Source organism: Crocodylus porosus, unplaced genomic scaffold (assembly GCF_001723895.1).
Source record: "Crocodylus porosus isolate Cpor-Errol unplaced genomic scaffold, CroPor_comp1, whole genome shotgun sequence".
In the NCBI taxonomy this organism is placed as follows: Eukaryota; Metazoa; Chordata; order Crocodylia; family Crocodylidae; genus Crocodylus; species Crocodylus porosus.
Genome location: NW_017728931.1, coordinates 119,152,567 through 119,174,377, shown reverse-complemented (window position 1 = coordinate 119,174,377; position 21,811 = coordinate 119,152,567). Strand labels below are relative to the sequence as shown.

Below are 21,811 nucleotides of genomic sequence, written 5' to 3'. Positions count from 1 at the left end.
CTGTAGGCCTTTGCCACTTTGCACTGGATGGTGAATTCCAGCAGGTGATGATCACTGTTGCCCAGGTGGTCGAGCACCTGCAGCCCCCTCACCAGGTCGTCACCCATGGCCAGCACCAGGTCCAACAAGGCATCTCCCCTGGTGGGGCTGTGCACCTCCTGGGTTAGACGGCGGTCCTGCATTCTGGCTAGGAACCTATGTAAGTGGTCAGACCTGGGTGACTGCTCTTCCCAGCAGGTGTCTGGAAAATTCAGGTCACCCATGATGACCACATCCTTTAACCTAACTACCTCTGTGAGCTGACTTAAGAATTCCTGGTCTAGCTCTTCTCCTGGGTTGGGTGGTCTGTAGTAGACCCCTACCATCAAGTCTCTTTCCCCTCAACTGCCTTGTATTCTAACCCAGAGCACTTCAGAGTGCCCTTCCTCTGATTCTTTGTTAATTGATGAGGATGTGTATTCCTCCTTAATGTAGAATGCCACGCCCCCACCTTTCTTCCCTGTCCTATCCCTCCTGTACAGCCTGTAGCCCTTGATATTCACCACCCAGTCATGCGTTGGGTCCCACCATGTTTCGGTGATCCCTACTATGTCTGGGTTGGTGTCAGCTAGCAGGACGGTAAGTTGGCCCTTTCCTCTCCCCCTGTAGACTTTCCCACTGGGGCAGGGAAAGATATAGTGCCCTTGCCACTGATTGGCAGAGGGCACCTTTACTCAGTCTCAGGGCAGGGGCAGTAGTGACATAGACTGAGTGAAGGTGCCCTCCGCCAATCACTGGCAAGGGGTGGGACTGCCACAAAATGCCTGTGAAATCTGCTCAGTAAGTGGGCCATGAAAAACCATTGTCTCACCATGACTTAGATAGGTTCCTAACCATAGGCCATAGAATTTCAACTATTTACTTAATAATTTATGTTTGCTAAAGTACACCCTTCAGAAAGGGTTCCAGACTTACTTTGAAGGCTTTAAAAATCCGCCAGTCCATTTGGTAATTTGTTCTGAAGGGTACCATTAAATATTAGAACCTTATTTCTAATTTATCAGCTTGCACCTATTCATTCTCATTATGCCTACCTCCAATACATTAAAGAACCCTTTTGTACCAGTTCTTAGTCTAGGTAGAAAACATTTATCTACTAATAATCAAGTCACCTCCTGGCCTTCTTTTGGATAAACCAAACAGATTGATTTCCCCAAGTATCTCAATGTAAAACATTTTATCCAAAACTAAATTAGTTTAGTGGCTTCTTGCCTTTTTCCATTTTTTCAATATCCCTTTTAAAAATATTGACTCCAGAACTGGTTGCTGTATTACAGTGTTAATTGCACTTGTGCTGTATGCAGAAATTAAAAATCACCTCTAACCTGAAGAAGAATGCCTTGTATTTGAAAACTTGATTAACTCAATCCCAACTACATAGTTGGCCCAATAAATGATATTACTCTAAAAAATCCTTGCCTCATAATTTCTGAACCATCACAGCTATAATATCACTCTTTATATGCCCAAGGACCATATTAAGCCATTTTTAACAACATTGTACTAGCAGTTCATGGTGGTATATTTGACTACTTTGGCTCATAAAACATTTTCAGTGAGACTGTTTACCAGCATACTGTTCCTAGTCTGTAGCTATGGCCTGAAATCATATGTTACTAGAGTTTCAGGCTGGATTGTTGTTTGATTCCCAGCTGCTACTGGTAATGTTCAGGAATAATTTTTCCCACCTTGGTTCATTTTGAAGATTAGAACCATCTTGCAGCAGTGGGAGCCTTTGTTATCTCAATATTAGACTACTGCTATAGTTCTACATACAGACATATCAGTCTAAGAAATGGAGCTGCTGCACAATCAAGCAGCCTACTTGTTGAGTGATAGTTCTTGCCAAGAGCACAGTATGCAAGTTCTCTGTCATCTCTAAAAGCCATTTATTGGTTGAGAGTGAAATTTCGGGTTTGATTTATTTGAGAGACTATTTGTTCTCTATGGCAAACTGCCATGCTAGCAATTCGCAGATATTTAATCTGAAGACCCCTCAGTTTAAGGAAAGGGGAGCTGCTGGCAGGATGTTCTGTATGAGAGGTCCTCAGTTTCGGGCCCCAAGTCATTTTTCTGTGATTTGAAATAAGCCAGGTTTGATTACTTTTGCAGGCTATAATGCCTATCTACTTAACTAGGCTTCTGAGAAGGGAAAAACACAATAAAAGGTCAAATAAGGTAGCTTTTTTTTTCAGGTATCGCTAGATCTGGGTAGGTTTCCTGAGTAGGAGCATGGAAACTGCTGGGGGGTGTTTCTTGTCTTAATTGCCTTTTTCTAACCTTTGTAATACTTTCTAGTACCTTGAAATGTCATGTTTCAAATTTACAAATGATAAAAAAGAAATAGCATCATGGAATTTTTGTCTTTGTGCACATCTTCATTAAGGGTTAGCTAGTGCCTATAATTAAACAGGTACCTGTTTTGGATGTCATCTAGATTTGTTTTATATGATGCACGTTGCGGTGACACAGGAAGTTCCATATTATATCTTTTCACTGGTATTTTTATACCCCTTGTCATATCAACATGGACTGGTTTTCTTATGCTTTCTGTAATAAAAATGTTCAGAATATTGGTATCTGAATCAAAGCAAGATTTAAGCTTTCTAGTTTATTTTAACAAGGCATAACCCATTGTTCATTCTTCCTAACCAATACAGGCCACCTAACCAATATAAGTATATTTTTGCTTTGCTTGCCATTTCCTCTGTCTGAACTGCTTATTGTTAATCCTATTTTAAATGTATTATTCTATCTGTATGTTCCTTTGTATCCATCAAATTCCAGGCATTGCAAGGCTCTGTTATACTTCTCATTCAGTTTGTTCTCACTACCCATGAAAAAACAGAGGAGCCTGTTTCCACCCTCACTTTTTTGAGCATAAAATGGAAAGATCCCTATCATCTGACTCAGATAATGTTACACAGAACAACAGGAGGTTTTCAGGAAATGTGGAGATGTTTGTTATTCAGGAGACCAAAGTAAGATTCTGAGAAAGGATGTGGAGAAAGGCACTCAGTGCAGCAGGAGGAAGAGGCTATTCCAAGTGTTGTGGGTACCATGAAAGAAGGCATGACACTAGGAATATGCAGACAAGGTTCTTTAGGTAAATGTGACATCTTTTAGCAGATCAACAAAATAGTTGGAAAAAATGTTCTTTGCAAGCTCTTGGGTACAAACACCCTTTTCAGGCACAGGGAGAGTCTTTTGGGTGGGATTTTTTTGTGTTCTTTGTGTTTCTACCCAGGAGAGAATGCAAAGAAACAACAAACTCTCCCTGTGTCTGAAGAAGGGTGTTTGTACCCCAAAGCTTGCAAAGAATAATTTTTCCAACTATTCAGTTGGTCTAATAAAAGATATCACATTTACCTCAAGAGCCTTGTCTGCCTATGTCCTTAGACCAACACAGCCACAACCAACAACTCTATGACACTAGAAATAGAATTTGAATGGAGTAGTTGAAAAAAGGGCATAAGGGAAATAAAGGATGCAAAATGAAATGAGTGCATATGTTCTGCATGATTTTGAAAGTGAATGTATGGTGCTAGCCAAGATGATTTGGTTCCTCTTCTGTCCTGGTTTTCTGTGAGGATATTGTTTTCACTTTTAGTTATTATGTTTACCTAAAGGTAGATGCAATTCTTGACATAATCAGTTAATAATCTTACAGTAGCAGTTCGAGGTTACAGTATATGGCTTTCAGTTGTAAAACCTGACTATTACTACATTAAACTCACCAGTATTATCCTTCTTGCTTGCTATCTGATTAACAACATACAGATTGAGAAGATCTAAACTGACTGTTGAACTTTTAGGGGATGAGGACACTCCCAGCAGCTTCATCTTTGATCTAAGTTTTTTCTTTTCGAAAAATTCCTATAATTTTCAAAAGAGAAATTAGCTGCTTTAAATAAACTCTAGATCCCCTTACCAGTATCTGTGGCACACTTCTATACAACTGCATAAACAGCTTAGCAGCACAATTCCATTTACTGTCAATAAAATCATATACCAAATGCCTACCCACTATGGATATAGCTGTAGTGACTGTAAAAATATTTTTAAAGGTCACATTTATTACTTTAAAAAAAGATTGCATCTTATATAAATCTTACTGACTATTGTCTTTGAAACAAAAATAATCATGGTTATTTTTGTGGAAAAATTGATCCCTTCACTGTCTCAAATGCCACATGCTAACAATTTAAAATCTCTTTTGCATAAAACAGTGCCAAATTCCTTGAAGGAAAACTACATATAGTCAATAATTTTTAAGAGCTAAAATTTTTTTATGAACCTTAGAAATTGGTAAACAAATCAACAAGATTATAAAGATGTGACCATCTATATGTGGGCAGAAAGAGCTTGTTGTTCCCTAGACTGTCTTTCTTGGCACAGAAAATATTGTCCTCTGACAAAAAAGAAAACCCCATGACTGGGACCTTTGAGATGTTATCATATGCCAAGGGCCAAAAGCAAATCTGATTGACACTTGTAATTTCTCTGGGTTGTGTATTCAGTTTAATGCTTGAATTTCATTAGTAGCAATGTAGGGAACAAGCCTTGAATTTTGCAGTTGATCACTCAGCTAAATAAATCATCCTGAGATCACAGATATCAAGTGCAACAAACAATAATGAATGAGTAAATAAAACCAATAACAACTTGTTTAGTTTTAGCTCCAAGAAGGACAATGAAGGCTCCAGGCTGTGCCATTCCATAAAAACCTTTGAACTGAAATGTAATTTTGTACTTGACCTGATTTACAACCTAGCCTGTGACACATAGATAAACTTATTTCCAGTTAGGAAGACAAATAGGTAAATTCAACCCTTGTGCAATTTAACACAGTTCTCATTGCTCTCCTGTCTTAATCCTTTCACATTCCTTAGTTTTTCTGTACCCTACTTCCCTTGCCTCCCACTTTCATTCTCTCTTTCTTCTACATCTTCAAATCTTGTGCTCTGTGGTTTATCACCTTATAATACAAAAAGACTCTGAACCCCCTATCCTCAAAAAAAGAAAACAAAAATCAACAAAAAACCCACCACTCCTGTCCCTTGGCAGCTTATTCAGATGTCAAATAATCCTTCTGCCTATCACCTCAAAATAGACCCTGTGCATAGTTTACAGCTGTTACTTCATGCATATTCATAGAATCATAGAAAATTAGGGTTGGAAGGGGCTTCAGGAGGTCATCTGATCCAACCCCCTGCTCAAAGCAGGACCATCCCCAACTAGAACACCCCAGCAGGGCTTTGTCAAGCTGGGTCTTAAAAACCTCCAAGGATGGAGATTCCACCTCATCTCTGGGCAACCCGTTCCAATGTTCCTAGTGAGAAAATTATTCCTAATGTCCAACCTTGTTGCAACTTGAGACCACTGATCTTCAGGACACTTAGTTAAGAACCTCAAGGGAGAGCTGAGAGGTAGGAGCTAGGACAGGCAGTAGTTTGCCTTGCAGTAGACCCCCAGCTTGATTCTGTCACCTCCACTCTGCTAAAGCCCACTACAAAGTTGTATCGTTATTACTGGAGATTAGCCAGTTAGATCCTAATAATGAGGCACCACTGACCTATGAAGTATTCTAGAAAATACAAAACTATGGGGACAGTGTCTGCTCCCACTCTCCAATGGGAAGACAGTCCTTGTTCTTGGGCATGGCTCCATCTTGCAAGTCTATTGTGCTTCCCCTATATGCCTTGAAAAGCAGTGCCATGGTATCTATTTTGGGTCTAGGAAGGGTGCAGACTTGATGGCTTCACTTCCCAACACTGTCCTGTTGGTCCTGGCTACTAAGGAGATTATGTCTGTTCTTATTACTCTTATGTACCACTCTGTCACTGCTTTTTCTCTTTTTGTCTAGTTTCATTTGAATGTCAGGAGTATGTTTAATACAAGCAATATTTTTTCAAATCAGGTAAATACAAAGAAGCTTGAATGACAGCATAAAACACTTAAACCAAACATTTTATGTGTAGGCCTACAGAAAAAATGCTACAAGTCCATAATTAGCTATTAGTTAAACTGACCACATATTTGTGCATTATGATTTTTCAAGTCACTATGCACTAAGACCTGCATTGTGGGAAAATGTTCACAATTGAACAGTAACTACTATTATTGCATTGCATGTCTGCACAGCAATCTAAAATAAAAACATAATGCATGATTAAGCATGAGGATTTCCCAGAAAAAAAATTTTGCCTTAAAAGTTACACTGAAAGTACGTAAAGATATACCATGTTACAATCCAGACTTCCTTGAATGTGAAATCAACATTAAACTATTTTGTAATTGTGTAATATACAGCATGCAGAGCTAAAAAAACTACTTACTTTTTGCTTTCTTCTCTCCTGCTTAAGTATGATTCTGCTCCTGAAATATGGCAAATAACATTAAATCTGCATGAAAGGATTTCGTATTTATTTGTAAGCTGTTGCTTAACGTTGAGGTATAAAGATATAGGACTCTAATACCTACTAATACTACTGAGAGTTACATGTGTAAGCCATCATATTTCAAGCTGAGACAGTTGGCAAGGCCATCAGCTCATAAAAGTCAGTAGAACTCTACTGCAGACAATTTGAACTATGCTGATTTCTACCAGCTGGGCTTCTGCCCCATTATCTTTAAATCACTACAGTTAAAAACACTGTGTATCCCCAAATTAAGACTCTTAAGCAATTAACCACGTATATAACTTAACTATCTATTTTAAAATCCTTAAAATAATACAAGGAATCTTTACAGTTCATTCTGCACTTTTCTATTCTGCCTTTCATACCATGGTGAACAGTATTAAAACAACAAAACTAACAAAGAAAAAAAATGGAGCATTGCCCCTGTTCTTTAACACAGGGATTTTCAAACTTTTGGATCGTTGTACCCCCCACCACTCCCCGCCCCGTTGGCCAGATGCAGAGAAGTGCACTTCTGGCCACCAAGCGGGGGGCCTAGATATCTGTTCTAAGATGTCTTGTGCCATATTTATACAAGTATAAGGATAGTATTCACAAGCATTTATGCCAATAGTTATTGCAAGCTGAAACTTCCCTTCAAAAAGAAGCTTTCAAAAAATCTTTGTGGGGTTACTTTAGTATGACTCTGCATGTGTGTTTAGGATGATTCTAAAATTGTATTTAGCAAGCCTAGTTTCAAAAGCTTGGTGAAATCCTTTGAATTTTAAATTTCTAATGGCTAGCCAGGTGGTATAGTAATTGAAAATAAATAAATGAAGGGGATTTTTTAAATTTAAATATTGAGTATAAAAATGTTACTAGCCTGTGGGTGGTGATTTTCACATTTCTTTACAGCCCAGCAGCTGTACATGATCCTCCCCATGAAATGTACATCTAAGTAGTAACTATGATAAACAACTTTTGGATTTCACTTTTGGTTCAAGAAGAGAGAGAATCTTGTGGCAAAGACCTTGGACTGGTACTCAATATCTGGGTCCGATTTTTGGCTGCTTCTGTAGTTTTCCTGAGTGCCTTTGGGAAAACCCCTTAATTTTTCTATGCCTAACTTCTTGATTTGTAAAAATGAGGATAACAGTACTTAACTTCTTCTATCCTTTGCCTTGTCTACTCAAATTGTAAACTCTTCAGAACACAAAATGTTTTCTGTTTAATATAATAAAATCACAATCTCAAATGGAATCACTAGATGCTGCTGTAATAAAACTAATAAAGAGAATAAAATAATATGTAAATCAAATAAACTATGAGTTCAGAATTATGCCTCCCAATAGCTAAATTCAGGTTTTTTATAAAACTTTTTTTTAATAAAATGAGTTTCCCATCATTTTGGGAAAAGACACACAAAGTATGAAGTCATAAGATAATGAATGAGATTTTTAATTAACATTATTAATTCCTGATGGGATAATGACAGTGAGAAATTTAAGTTACATAAATAATTAAATTCTGCCTTTTCAGAAGCAGATCAAAAAGTGAGACACTTTGCATATCGACTGGAAGTTACTAAAGAAGGGGAAGCAATGAGGTTGTAAACACGAAACCACAGTGATAGTCCCAGGTGGTAAACAACGGGTAGCAGCACATATCTTTCAACCGTTTTGGGTGGTTTGGGTAATTTGTTGTCTTTGGCTACTGCTTTGTTTTTATTTAACACTGGTGAGCGGAAACAGAGGAACTAAAGGTTTCCTCTGGCTAAACTTGGCTTTGTTTAAATGGGAGGTGCTGTATCATCAAACTTCCTCTGGTTCAGACGAGCTTGAGTCCCTTTGATTTCTCCTCATGCAGAAACATGCATTTGGACTATCATAAGATGTGGAAGGTATTGGATTTGGTTAGAAATAATTCATAGTAAATCCAGCAGCATCCATAGCTATAATACCAGCAATATTTTCATTTTCATTGGCAGTCACACGCTGCCCAGGCTGCTCCGTTGTGGAGCTGAGGGAGGGGATAAGCCTTCTCACATCACCTACGTCTGCCCAGTCCCAGGTGGGTGGGAGACAGTCCCTTCCCACACAGCCCGCGTTGCCCAACCAAGTGCCTGGCAGGGAAGCGGTGTACGTGGGGCGAAGCCCCTTCATGACGTGCCATCCTGCCCACTCCCATGGAGACGCTTCTGGACAGCCCCAGACTCCCTAAGCAGAGAAGGGACTGAGGAGGCTGCTCTGCCACCAGCTGTCCCTTCCCCCCAGGGAGGAGCAATAGGTCTTGTCACATGGTGCCCAGCATGAGATGGGGCAGGCCCCTGCACACCCAGCCCCATGCTGTGGTGAGGTTGCGGCCTCCCACTGCCCCGCGCCATCGTTTCACTCACCGACTGCCCCCAACCCAGTTCATTTTTAGCCCGGGCAGGTCACATGCAGGGGCTGGCAGGCTGTCGCAGGCCCCACGCCCGACCACCACAGCCCCACAGGCCTGCAGGGTCCCCCTGGCCAGCTGCAGTGCTATGGCACCAGGAGCAGGGAGACTGTGCCTCCCCTCCTGCCCTCCACGCTCCCCTGGCTGATCTGAAGCGCTCAGTGAGGAGCAGGAGGGAAATGGCCCATGGCAGGTACACCAACTGCCCCCTGCCAGGGCTGGGGGGGGAGGGGGGTCAGGAGTAAGACCATAAGGCCAGCTGTGGGGAGGTTAATGGTGGAGCAGAAAGGGACGGGATGGGGAGGAGGGGGCTGGCCTAGGCTCAGCTGTCTTTCCCCTAGCAACACACTGCCTGGTCGCCTTGCACACAGGCTCCCCCTGCTCCCACCTCCTTCTTTCCCGCAAGTGCCAGGCAGCCCCTGGCCACGGCTGCTTTCCTAACTCATGAGACTTATAAATGAGCCTCGCAATACTTGGTGTTTTTCTTAAGGCCTCAGTTCTTGGAGTTAAGCAAATCTGAAAGCATCTCTACTTTCCTCCCGCAACAGTACTGTCATTTCTTTAATACAGGAAGGTTGCGACTGGAAGAAAAGCTTGGCAACGTGACCTGCCTATAGGCTTTAAAAAAAGAGAGATCCAAAAATGTATTGTTTGTTTTTTTTAATCCAATGAATTTTAGGCTGGTCTTATGATTTTAACATAGCTGAGGTTGGGGTGGGGGGTGCAAGAAATAGGTCTCTACTCCCTCTCCCTACTTCTCACATTGCTCAGGGACCTGCTGAAGAGGAAAATCAGTGAACATTGACTAGCAACAAATGTCAACATTAGGGTTGCACTAAATTTGGCAGCTAGATTTTGCAGTGTGGTTTAGCCACAAACCATCTAAAGACAGGTCCAGAGCTGCTGTAGCACTCACTATACTGTATTGTCAATGCTGTTTGTACTTCCTTTACGGAGCTCCTAGGGGATTTCCACAGCAACCCAGCCAAGGTTTGAATTACACTTTGACTCCTGGGGAGGGATCTGCAAAAAAAATTGGGCTGCCCATCATGAGGCCCTAATACAATTGGAGGCCCCCTCCCACAGTTATGATTTTCAGATCTTACAGGGGGGGTCTAGTTTCTTATGGGGGATGTTCAGCCCCCTGAGCTCCCAAATAATTCGAATCCTGAACGTAGATCTTCTTTGTGCCTTTCATAGGGACTCACCTACTGGAACAATTTACATGAAAGCCTGGAGTACCCATACACCTCAGGACTTTTCCACAGTGGCTGTTTATTTTGGGCTAAATCTAACCTAAAATTCTTCCAGAAAAATTACAACACCACTGTTACATTGTCATCAGTGTAGTGACAGTAGTGGTGAAAGCAATAATGTATGCAGGACTCAGATCAGATCTTGATAATGCAGTATTAAAATAACCTTAGTCTTTCTATGTCTTTCATTAAAGCATTTGCAGAATTTTTACAAGGAAAATCATGAAACTGACTTTATACAAAGTGCTATCACAGTGAGTAAACAAACTGGAAAAAAAATCCTTTTATCTTCTTAGTCTCTGTTCCTTTAAGAGCAACAGCTGAGGCAGCAGCTGCTGCAGCAGCTCAGCCAGGGACAGTTCAGTTGTTCCCAGCAAAGTAAGACTGCTGTATTCTTCTCCACCCCTGCTCCCAGAACTGGACCCTTCCCCTCCACCCCCATCTCTCCTGCAGGGTTTGCCCCAGGCACCAGCTCTACTTGCAACACCATGGACTAAAATAACGAACAAACTATGTCCTCTCACTAACAAACACACCTCCATCTCAGCAGTTGTCTCTAGAAACACTCTGTTGATTGTCTGATCTAAGTGTCTGACCAGTGTATCATTTGCAGTGTGTATTGGCCTTCCTCAAGTCAGACATGATGTAGTGTTTCCACCTTTGCCAAGATAGCAACTCTGTTGGGGTCCTGTCATCAAGGATGTGATATGGCAGAGCCTAGATGGCAGAGCCTTGCTGTAGGGATCACTGATTCCATGTATTATTACTTGGCTCTATGTATTAACCTATTGACGGGTGCCCTGCGCTACCAGGGTTCCCATCTTAAATATCTCTGGTGAAAGCTCTCCAAGGACCAGATGTGGGGTTGCAGAATAACCCAACTTTCTTAAGCATAAAAGAGTCAGAGGAGCACCATTGTTTTATGGACTGAGGTCTTTGGCAGTGAGAACTGCCTTCTTTCTCACGCATGAGACCTCAAGGTAGCAAAGCTGCCTTTTAAATCTCCCTCTAGTTCTCTGCATCAAGCAATCCATCTGCAGATATTGGGACCTACATAACAAGGCTGAGGTTTTTTTCAGTGAGCTGACTTCAACAATCACTAGTGGGGTAATGGAGGGGTCCACATTACACACAACCTCAACCCTTCCACAACTGTTCTACAGACCCTGTGCTGAGCAGGCCTTTCTAGGGCCCTGTTTGCCACAGCTCAGCCTGAATAACCAAACCAGCATCCTCAAAACATAGGCTTGTGCTGTCTGTACCAGTCTTAAAGGAGAACAGCCTGCCACCAAATCTATATCATATCCTGAAGCCTTGTAGTGGATGCATGGGGGGATCTTGCCACAGACATTGTGCTATAAGCTATCACAGCATCCAAAAGTTATATAAACTGATTATTTTTCACACCATTTCTTTTCCACCTTCTGGGATTATCCCTCTATTTTCTTGTATTTCTGGAGTACTCTTCTCCTTCTGTGTTCCCTTTGTTGCTCTATGCTCACTACTCTTTCTTTGTTCCTATTTATCTCCTGCTTTCCCCTTCTCCCATCCTCAATGCATCTCTAAAAATGGGAAGCAGGTCCAAAGAGGAGTTGATGTTCTAACTCTACAGGCTGGACTTCTCTTCCTCCTGCTCTTCCCTGCAGGTAATATTTCCACAAGCCATCTACTACATGAGAGCTAGTGTCCATCAGCCAATCAGGCACATGTGCTGTTTTGTTTAGTCTGGTTTTCCAGGACTACTTGAGGCAGGGTGGAAACACCTCTCAGTTGCTTCTTTTCCTTGGTCTTCATTAAGTCAGTTGTTTTTTTAGAAAAGCTCTGATGGGGTCTGAGTCTCAGTAGGAGTTCCAGCTGCCTGCTTACCCTAAGCAGGACAGTCCTCACCTTAAGAGAAGTGAATTACCACTGCTGATGCAAACCCCTTGCTTTAAAAAAGAGAAAAGCTGAGATTGTAAATCATTTATAAAAAATAGTTGTGAATGATCCTTATGTTTCTTGATGAGTCCTTCCATTGTACAACTACTCACCTGCAAGAGGTTCCAGGCTGTTGCTTATTATAACAAAGGGATTATTTATTAAGCAGATGCAAATATAGCAACAGCTCAAGATGCTCACAGGTGATTTTAGATCAATATAGTTACAGGATTTTTGGGGAGTTTTAGCACATTTTTACTATGACATTTTGGCAAAATTTTCAGCCTTGGTGTCCAGCATTGGGCAAATTAAAACCCTATTTTGATATTTCAGTAAAAGTGCTGTGATATTCAGAGGTGCTAAGCATCTGTATTGCTGTTGAATCCTTAGGCAGTGAGGAACTTTGTACTCAGCACCTCTGAAAATCATGGCCTGTTTATTGGTATGAAGCTTTTAACCAGTGATCTCATTAACTTCAGGCACCCTTTGGGGGCCTTCGTCCAAGTGGAAGTATGAGTTTGACAAACCCCTTGGTTTAAGTATTTTGTTTATCTATGGGACAGGTGCAGCATACTTCCCAACAGTATGCCTCTACCTGCTCCTCCAGGGGCTGGCACTTGGGGCACGAAAATAATACTGTTCCTGTGCTTTTTCAGTTAGTGCTACTTAGTACCAAAATGATTTAACACAATTTTTTAAATGTATTTTGTTTGCTATGATGTGATCATAGGTGGCCTGTGATCATTGTCAATACTGGTGGTAAAAAGAGTATTTTATTTAGGTAACCACTGTGAAACAAAATGTTTTTGTTTTGAATTAGTTACTTAGCAAAGATAGAGCTCTCTTAATTAAAGAGGCAGACAATTTTAATTTTATTTACAGTTCTGAGGTGAGTTGGCTCAAAGAATTCCCTTTGCAAGGTAGGGACACAAAACCCAAGGATTTTAATTTTAAAAGCAAAGACAGTAGACTTACTCCCACATAATTAAAGGGGCTATAGTCAATGTGCAAGGCTATATTCAGTGATGTTATAAATGTTTCTGTTGGCTAACTGAACATAAATTAATCAGAAAATGGTTATGTATTGCAAAATGGTTCAAGAGGCAGTGGTTTGATATTCAATACCTTTACAAAATGAGTACAGTTCACACCATAGTGGTATTCTGGGGCAACCAAAATTCAGCCCTTGATGTAAACACATGCAATTCCCACTGAAGTCAATGACACAGCATCCACTTACAGAAGGACTGGGGACACTGTGATTAGGGAGGGTTTCCCCCTCCACACACTTCCCATTGATAACAGAGCATTTATCAGCCCTGTTATCAGCATTTAATCTTACAAGCTCTTCTTAATCAGCTTTTTGCAAAGGAAGGAATGCAGGGACATTACCATCTGAGCTGTTAATTACCTCCAAAAAGCCCTAAGTAGACACTGCTTTATCTGCCTTGCACAGCATTAGCTAGCATACCATATGCTGGCTACAGTCCATGCTGTGGGAGAGACGAGGAAGGGATCTCTGCTTAACCGGTGAGTGGTGAGGGGAAAGGGGGAAGAGTGTTGGGGGGCAGCCCTGCTGTGGATCAGGGACCCCCACCCAGCCCAGAGAGCATGTTGGGATACTGGGGGTGTCTGGTTTAGCTTAAACCAGCAAAGGGTCTGGGACAGTATGTGGCATGTGGCAAATCAGGGAGATAGACCAGCAGATCAGGCAGGAGAAGAGGATTGGAGTGGTACTTGGGAGGGCATGGGACTTAATTTGGGGCACACGTGCCAAAAGCCTCCACTGCTCTCAGGGTTCATTGTGGTACTACTACTGCCAGTTTCAACCTTTAATCCAAACTCTGCTGCAAGGCAAAGAAAACCTTCAAAAGAGCAAAGCAACCTGGATGCTTGGGGACTGTGAATTAACTTGAATCTGAAGGGAAACTGGGACAGAAGTTCAATAAATCAATTTAACCTAAATCAGTTAAGTGTGATGCTACATCAATCCAGGTTTATCTTAGACCAATTTCTGGCCATTTTGAATCTGTTTTATGTGTGCTGAACTTTTGTTGTATTACAGATTTGAACTGGTCTCCAATCACTTATACCAGTTTATGTGTAACTTCTGTCTCTAGTCCATGGAAAGAAATAAAACATGGTTACAAAATGCTAGGTACTCCATGCTACATCATAACACAATGGTATCTTAAAAATAATTTGCAGTTAAACTTTTAATAAGTAATTGTATAGGTCTTAATGCAAACAGAGGAATATAATGTTTTTGTCCAAGTTTGCGAACAATACTAAATTGTGGGGTGAAGTGCACAATCTGGAGGGTAGGGAACGATTGCAGGCAGACCTGGACAGGTTGGAAAAGTGGGCAGTATCCAATAGGATACAGTACAATAAGAACAAGTGCAGGGTGCTGCACCTAGGGTGCAAAAATATCCAGCACACCTACTGGCTGGGAAGTGACCTTCTCAGCAGCACAGAAGCAGAAAGGGATCTCGGAGTCATGTTGGACTTCAAGATGAACATGAATCATCAGTGTGATGAAATCATCAGCAAAAGTAACCTCACTTTATCATGCATCAGCAGATGCATGAAAAATAGATCCAAGGAGGTGATACTTCCCCTTTATGTGGCATTGGTCAGGCTGCAATTGGAGTACTGCATCCAGTTTTGAGTGCTGTACTTCAAGAAGGATGTTGGCAGACTTGGGAGGGTCCAGAGGAGGGCCACTCATATGGTTAGGGACTTACAAGACAAGCCCTATGAGGAGAGACTGGGGGAGCTGGACCTCTTCAGCCTCCACAAGAGAAGGTTGAGAGGTGATCTTGTGGCCACCTACAAATTCATTAGGGGGACACAGCAAGAGATCAGAGATGCTCTGTTTATCAGGACACTTCTTGGGGTAACAAGGAACAATGATCACAAACTGACAGAGATCAGATTTAGGCTAGATATCAGGAAAAACTTCACAGTAAGGGTGGCCAAAATTTGGAATGGGCTTCCAAGGGAGGTGGTGCTCTTCCCTACCTTGGGGGTCTTTAAGGGAAGGCTGGATAGACATCTGGCTGGGGTCATCTGATCCCAGCACTCTTTTCTGCCCAGGCAGGGGGTTGTATTCGATGATCTGTTGAGGTCCCTTCCGACCCTAGCATCTCTGAATCTCTGAATCTGTGAATGATTGTACAATCTAAGGTCCTGATACTTAGCGTACACAAGAGCAACAGAAAAACTAAAAAGTCCTCCAAAATAAAGATGACATAATTTATCAGCTAACACTAAAAAGAGCAGAATAAATACTTATGTTAAGTAGACATAAAAGGACCAGTTGCATAAGAGACCAGACTTCCTCAAATCACACTGAAATCATTGCTCTGGGTATGTGTATTTTATGCATATAAACATACATGCATATATGAAATACACTTACTTAATTTATAATTGTATATTAAATTATTTTTAAAATTTAAAAGTATTTTCAATGTTGATTGACCAAAATAGCTAGGATATGGGACATTTCCTATATAGGATATAGGATATTTTAAATTCACCATTTTTTAAAATGTAATATGTCATCAATCCATACCTATGAGTTCCAAGGCTGCAACAACTTTTCCAGAAACCCCACTCTCTGATATTACAACCTCCATTAGATCTCAGAACTAATCTGTAGAAAAACACATAATTGAACTTTTGCCTTAAATTTAGGAAATTGTACATTATTTTGTAATTTAAATGACCACAGTAAAGAATACATTATAATATCACTTCAAAGGTGTTTTAAAACTCCTGAAAATTATGTTCTTGGATATACTTCCTTCATCCCACATTCCAATTCTGGCTTATGATCGTTGTTCCCTTGGGGTGCTCTGGTGAACAGACATCCTCCCAGATCCTGATGCACACCCCTTATGTACTTATAGGCATCCACCAGGTCCCCCTTGAGCCTGTGCTTTTCCAGGCTGAAGAGTCCCATGGCTTCCAGCCTCTCTTTATAAGGCCTAGTCTCTTGCCCTCTGATCATGCGCGTGTCTCTCCTCTGGACTCTCTCAAGCTTCTAAACATCCTTCTTGAATTGTGGAGCCCAGCATTGGATGCAGTACTCCAGCTGTGGCCTCACCAAGGCTGAGTACAGTGGGAGGATGACATCCTGAGATTTACGTGAGAAGCATCTATGGATGCAAGCCAGAGTTTTGTTTGCTTTACCAGCTGCAATGTCGCATTGATGGCTCATGTTCATCTTGTGATAAATCATGACCCCCAAGTCTCTTTCAGTGGAATGTAGCACTGCCAAGCCTAGAAGCATGCTGCAGGTTTTTTCCCCTGAGGTGGAGTACCTTGCATTTTTCAGTATTGAATGTTATCAGGTTTATATCCGCCCACTTTCTAAGCTTATCCAAGTCAGCCTGGGTCATTAGCCTGTCCTCAGGTGTGGATGCTATGCCTCAAAGTTTAGTGTCATCGGCGAACTTAGCCAGTGTACTTCTGCCACCAATGTCCACATCGATAAAGATGTTAAAGAGAACCAGTCCAAGGACAGAGCCTTGCGGGGTGCCACTGGTCACAGAACGCCATAATGATTTGCTTCCATTGAATCCTACCTCTCTGGGTCTGACCTCGGAGCCAATTTCCCAGCCATCAGACTGTGGCATGGCTGAGGCCACAGTTGGCCAAATTTTCCATGAGGAGATCAAGGGACACCAGAGCAAAGGCTTTTTTGAAGTCCAAATACATGATGTCAAGCTCTTCTCCCTTGTCCAGGTGATATGTCACCTGGTCATAGAAGGAGATGAGATTGATCAGGCAAGACCTATCTACTGCAAACCCACGCTGGCTGTCCTTCACGATGTTGCCCCCAGCCAGCTTATCAAGAAGGGTCTCTTTGATAATTTTCTCCAGAATCTTACTGGGGATTGAGATCAAGCTGATTGGCCTGTAATTCCCGGGATCTACTTTCTGCCCTTTCTTGAAGACGGTATCACATTGGCCTTCTTCCAGTCCTCAGGTACTTCACCTGAGTTCCACAAGTTTTTGCATATTTTTGCCAATGGTTGGGCTATGAAACTTGCCAGCTCCTTGAGTACTCTAGGGTGTAATCTGTCAGGACGAGCTGACTTGAAAGTGTCCAGTCTCTCAAGGTGCTCTTTTACAAGGTCTACATCGATGCTGGGTATAAATACGCCCTTACCCTGGCTGTCGCACATCATGCTAGGCAGAGCGGTCCCTTTGGGCTGATGAAAGACCGATGCGAAGTACCCATTAAGCAGGTTGGCTTTTTCCTGGGTGTCAGTTATCAGCTGGCCCATTTGGTTCAGATCTAAAGAAGGACTTTTTACTATCCTTGATATGTGAAGCCAGATGGAGTTCAGTTGCAGCCTTGACTTTCCTGGTCCACTCCCTGCAGGCATGGACCAGTGTTGAGTAATCCTCCCTGGTGGTAATTCCATCCTTCCATCCTTTATAAGTCTCTCTTTTTAGGTATAGGGGGTCCTCGAGTTCCCTGCTGAGCCAAGGGAGTTGCTGTCCTTCCTCTGAGGATGGGATGAACATCCCTTGTGCTGTCAGGATCACTCCCTTAAGGAGCAACCACTCCTCTTGGACTCCTCTTCCTGGTGGGTCATGGTCCCTTAGGGCCCTAACAATGAGCCTCCTGAGCTTGTCAAAGTCAGCTTTCCTAAAGTCGAGGACTTCTGCATTGCTGACTGACTTGCCCGCTTTGTGATAGATAGCAACGGTGATCAGCTTGTGGTCATTATCACCCAGATTTCCATTGATTCTCAGGTCACTGACTAAATCATCCCCTCTGGCCAGTACCAGATCCAGCAACACTTTACCTCTAATTGGCCCATAGACTTCTTCAGTCAGGTAGAGCTCATCCACGCATATGAGGAAGCTTTATGACCAATTGTATTTGGCCGAGTGCTCTTCCCATGAGATGTCCAGGTAGTTAAAGTCTCCCATGACAACCATGTACCGAGAGTGTGCAGCCTCAGCCAGTTCCCTAGCGAGTTCCTGGTCTAGCTCTTGCTTCTGGTTAGGAGGTCTGTAGTAGACTCCTATCATGAGGTCCCCTGTGCCACGTTCCCCATGTATTTTGACCCAGAGGGACTCCGGTCATCTTCCCTGGGTGCCAATGCCAATTTGGAGTGACGTGTAGCTGTCCTTGACTTAGAGAGCTACACCCCCACCCCTTTTATTTGCATAATCTCTCCTGTACAGGGTATAGCCATCTATACCTGTGGCCCAGTCATAGGTGGAGTCCCACCAGGTCTCCATTATCACTATGAAATCATAGTCTTTCTTGTTTAGCAGGAAGACCAGTTCCTCCTGTTTGTTCTCCAAGCTCCTGGCATTGGTGTGCAGATAAGTAAGTGTCCCACTGGAAGCCTTAGGCTTCCTTGCACTCCCAGGTGGACACCGTTCCAGGGCTGGAGTAGGTGTGAATTCTCTTGGGTGCCCTAACCTGATGGTTATGCAGTAGTTGTCTAGTGGGCTTGCACTGGCGGTTATCCACCCATCCCCTGGAGGGCTTAGTTTAAAGCCCGGTGGAACAGGTCAGCCAGTCTGGCTGAGAAAAGCCTCCTTCCCAGTGGAGTGAGGTAGAGGCTGTCTCTCCCCAGCAGACTACTGCCTCTCTCACCAAAGAGCGGACTGTGATCGTGGAAGCCAAAGCCTTCACAATGACACCAGCACCGCAGTCTTTGGTTGACTACCCTGATCCACCTGTATCTCTTCAGTCCATGACCCACAACCAGGAGGAGTGAGGGAAAAAACACCTGCACACCCAACTCCCTAAGCCCCGCTCCTAGGGCCCTATAGTCTCTCATGACCCAGCTGGGATTGCTCTGAGACATGTCATTCGTGGCCACATGGATAAGGAGAATAGTGTAGTGGCTGGAGGGCCAGATAAGCTTTGCGATCCTCTTTGCTACGTCCCAGATGCATGGGAGTTTATTGCCCCAAGGTGCCCCATTTGAATGTGCACCTGGAACCACAGCACGTTGAACCAGGTCAGAGCAGCCCCGGCTGGCAGGAGATCTGGGGACTCAGCTTGCTAGTCCAGGGCTGCTCTGACCCAGCTCAACGTGCTGAGGAGGGGCTGGCTGGGGCACGAGGGTGATCCAGTGTGGCAGCCAACTGGATCAGCATCTACATGTGCATTGCTGTGCATGAAAAAACTCCACAGCAGGATAGAACTTGTATTTACCAGTACTAACCTACTGCAGAGTTTGTTAGTTTCCTGTGGCCTAATAGGGTCACACATGTAGATGCTGAGACGTTTACTGCAGAGCTAATTAGGCAACTCTGCGGTAAAGGTCTCATGTAACTGCACCCAGTCAGTAGAAATTGGGTGCAGCCTTTAGCTTAAGGATATCACTTTTACTGAGTTTTGCTCAGTATTTCATCAGCAGTACCTGAATATTACTGTATTATGTTTTGATGCACTGATCTCACCAGTCATTACTAGTCATCAGTTCTACAAATGAAAGCTATGTTCCACAAAGAGTAATTTGTTTATGGACTAAGATGAACTGTAGCAAAACAAAAAGCTCAGGGCACCAAGAGGAGGAAAAAAGAATGCAATTAAAACAGCAATTTGGACTTTTCTCATGTTTTTCGAAGTAAGAAAAGATATGCTTTGATTACAGCACTGCATATTCAGGACTTTTTGTTTCATATAAATCCTCTCACAAGCCTGACCTTGCCACCTGTGTTTGCTCTTGCTGTTACCAACTCACTACCAGCTTCAGTCTCCCTGGCTCTTGTACAGCTACGAGTCAGCAGATATGCAGAAGTGAAATAGGGATCTATGAACTTTCCCCCTTTTAAAAAAGTGCTGGAGTGGTGGAATGTTGCAAGTCAGTGCGGTTTGGCATATCAGCTGCAAGAGATATTATGACTAAGGCACAAAACAGCATAAAGATGGAAATGGAACTAAATGAAATGTGCAATTTTAAAAAAGTAACTTTAAGTGATTGCCTAAACAAGACACTTTTGGCTCATCATACTTAGTGCCTGTGTATTTTTAAATCATATGCTATCTGCTTTCTTTACTGACAAATTAATTGCTAGTGCAACTGGCTCAGTTTGGCCAACGAAGAGTTACTGCACTCTGTTCTATCTCAAATGTCAATAGAACTATTTTCTAAGCTATAATTTTATTTTATTTTGATTTGTACAGCAAAAAACCCCCAAAAGATGATAAAAAGGCATCTACCCAAGCCTCTAGGATCCCCTGACAATACTGAAAGCTGCAGGTATTTAAACAGCTACAGTTCCTTCACTGTTATGCTCCCATCTGTTTTACCCAAGCCTTTTAATCAACAAGAGCTACACACTGAAAGCGGAGATGGAAAACCATCCTCCTAGGGGAAAGGAGAGTTGTAGCTCATATGTTAGAACTTGTCTGGTTTTAGGCCTTATTTTCAGGAGGCTGCCGCTCAGCTGCTGCAGGGATAGCACAAGATTGTGTTTCCTGTCTGAAACAGGAGAGTTGCTCACTAAATGTCACAACTGCTCTCTGCCTATATAGGTTGGTTTATAACAAGACTATGAACGAGTTTAGCTCTGCCCAACCTGATTTACAGAAGAGTTAGTTTGAATCCCATTCAGCAGCCTTATGTTAATAAACATCTTCCAGGCAATTCTGTGATGCTGAGGTTGGTACTCTTGTGTATTTCTAGTAACACTTTTTCCAGACTCCAAGTTCTCTCTCTTCTCCACCAAATGTAGGAACCCTTTATGTTGTCCTATCCATACTGTTGCTTCACTGCTTTGCTTTATAAACTAGTGAAACAGGCTAAAACTTTTTTGAATGTTTTTCTTTTTTTCTCCTCTATCTCTGGAGGTCAATGTGGGGGTTATATGACATGACCATTCAGGTCCTCTTGTAAACCTGGCATTTCAGAATTGATGGGGTTCAGCAGGTTCAAGTTCAAAGTAATGTCCTTTATCGTTTTTGCTCTCAGCTGATTTGCTTTGTTTGCAAAGTTTGAGACATGATAGGAGTTACATGAAGATGTGGTATATAGTTTTTGTGTATTAAAGCTGTGTAGATAAAAGCAGTATTAAAGTGAAATGTAGTGTTCTTGCTCCTCTGAAGTGGGGGGGCTCCCCTGCCCCCCCTGCCTGTGGGCTTCTTAGGCACATGGCACTATTACTCTGACTAAACTGTACTTCGAAATAAATGAGGAACAAGAGGAGGGAGGAGTCAGGCAGAGAGAAGGAAATGAAAAAGGCAGGAGAACCGTGGCTGTGGGCATGAATGTTGCGTGCCCCTGGAGGCTGGGGGGGCACAATGAGCTCCCGCAGGTGGCAGTGGCACTGTCGGTGGCAGGAGCATGGCAGTGGCAAGCAGGGAGCTCCCGTAGCCAGCCTTTGGCGGCGGTGAAGGGGGCGAGCGCCAACCGGAGGTTGGCGACCACCCACAGACGCCGCTGGCTGTGTCGGCAGTGGCCAGTGGTGATCATGAACCGCTTGAAGATGCCGCCGCGGTGTCGGTGGCGAGCGGCGACGGCCAAAAGCAGTGTTGGCAACACCTTTTCGCAGGGGGTGCACCCTTTACACCTCTGCAGTGGTTGTGAGAGCGGGGTTGTGGCATCCAGAGTCGCTCAGGATCTTTTCTTTTTCTTTTTTAAGGAAAATGTTTCGTGTGCCAAGTCAAACGAGCCCCACGCAGGCGAGGCAGGGCTTCCACCTCTGGCGGGCCCCGAGCACGCTCTTTGAAGACCGCTGTCCCCATCCCGCCGGCGCCTTGCGCCTGCG

General features: G+C 42.9%; 1 protein-coding gene across 1 annotated transcript in view; it reads right to left on the bottom strand.

Moving 5' to 3' along the window:
* Window positions 1–8,858, bottom strand: part of CUNH12orf40 (chromosome unknown C12orf40 homolog) — a 31,792-nt gene extending 22,934 nt beyond the window's left edge. Inside the window, exons 1-4 of the mRNA XM_019543964.1 lie at window positions 8,836–8,858; window positions 6,378–6,417; window positions 3,777–3,915; window positions 2,457–2,589 (exon numbers count right to left, since the gene is read on the bottom strand). Coding sequence (XP_019399509.1) covers window positions 2,457–2,589; window positions 3,777–3,915; window positions 6,378–6,417; window positions 8,836–8,858 — 335 coding nt within the window. The remainder of the gene's footprint in view (window positions 1–2,456; window positions 2,590–3,776; window positions 3,916–6,377; window positions 6,418–8,835) is intronic.
* Between the last annotated feature and the right edge of the window lie 12,953 nt (window positions 8,859–21,811).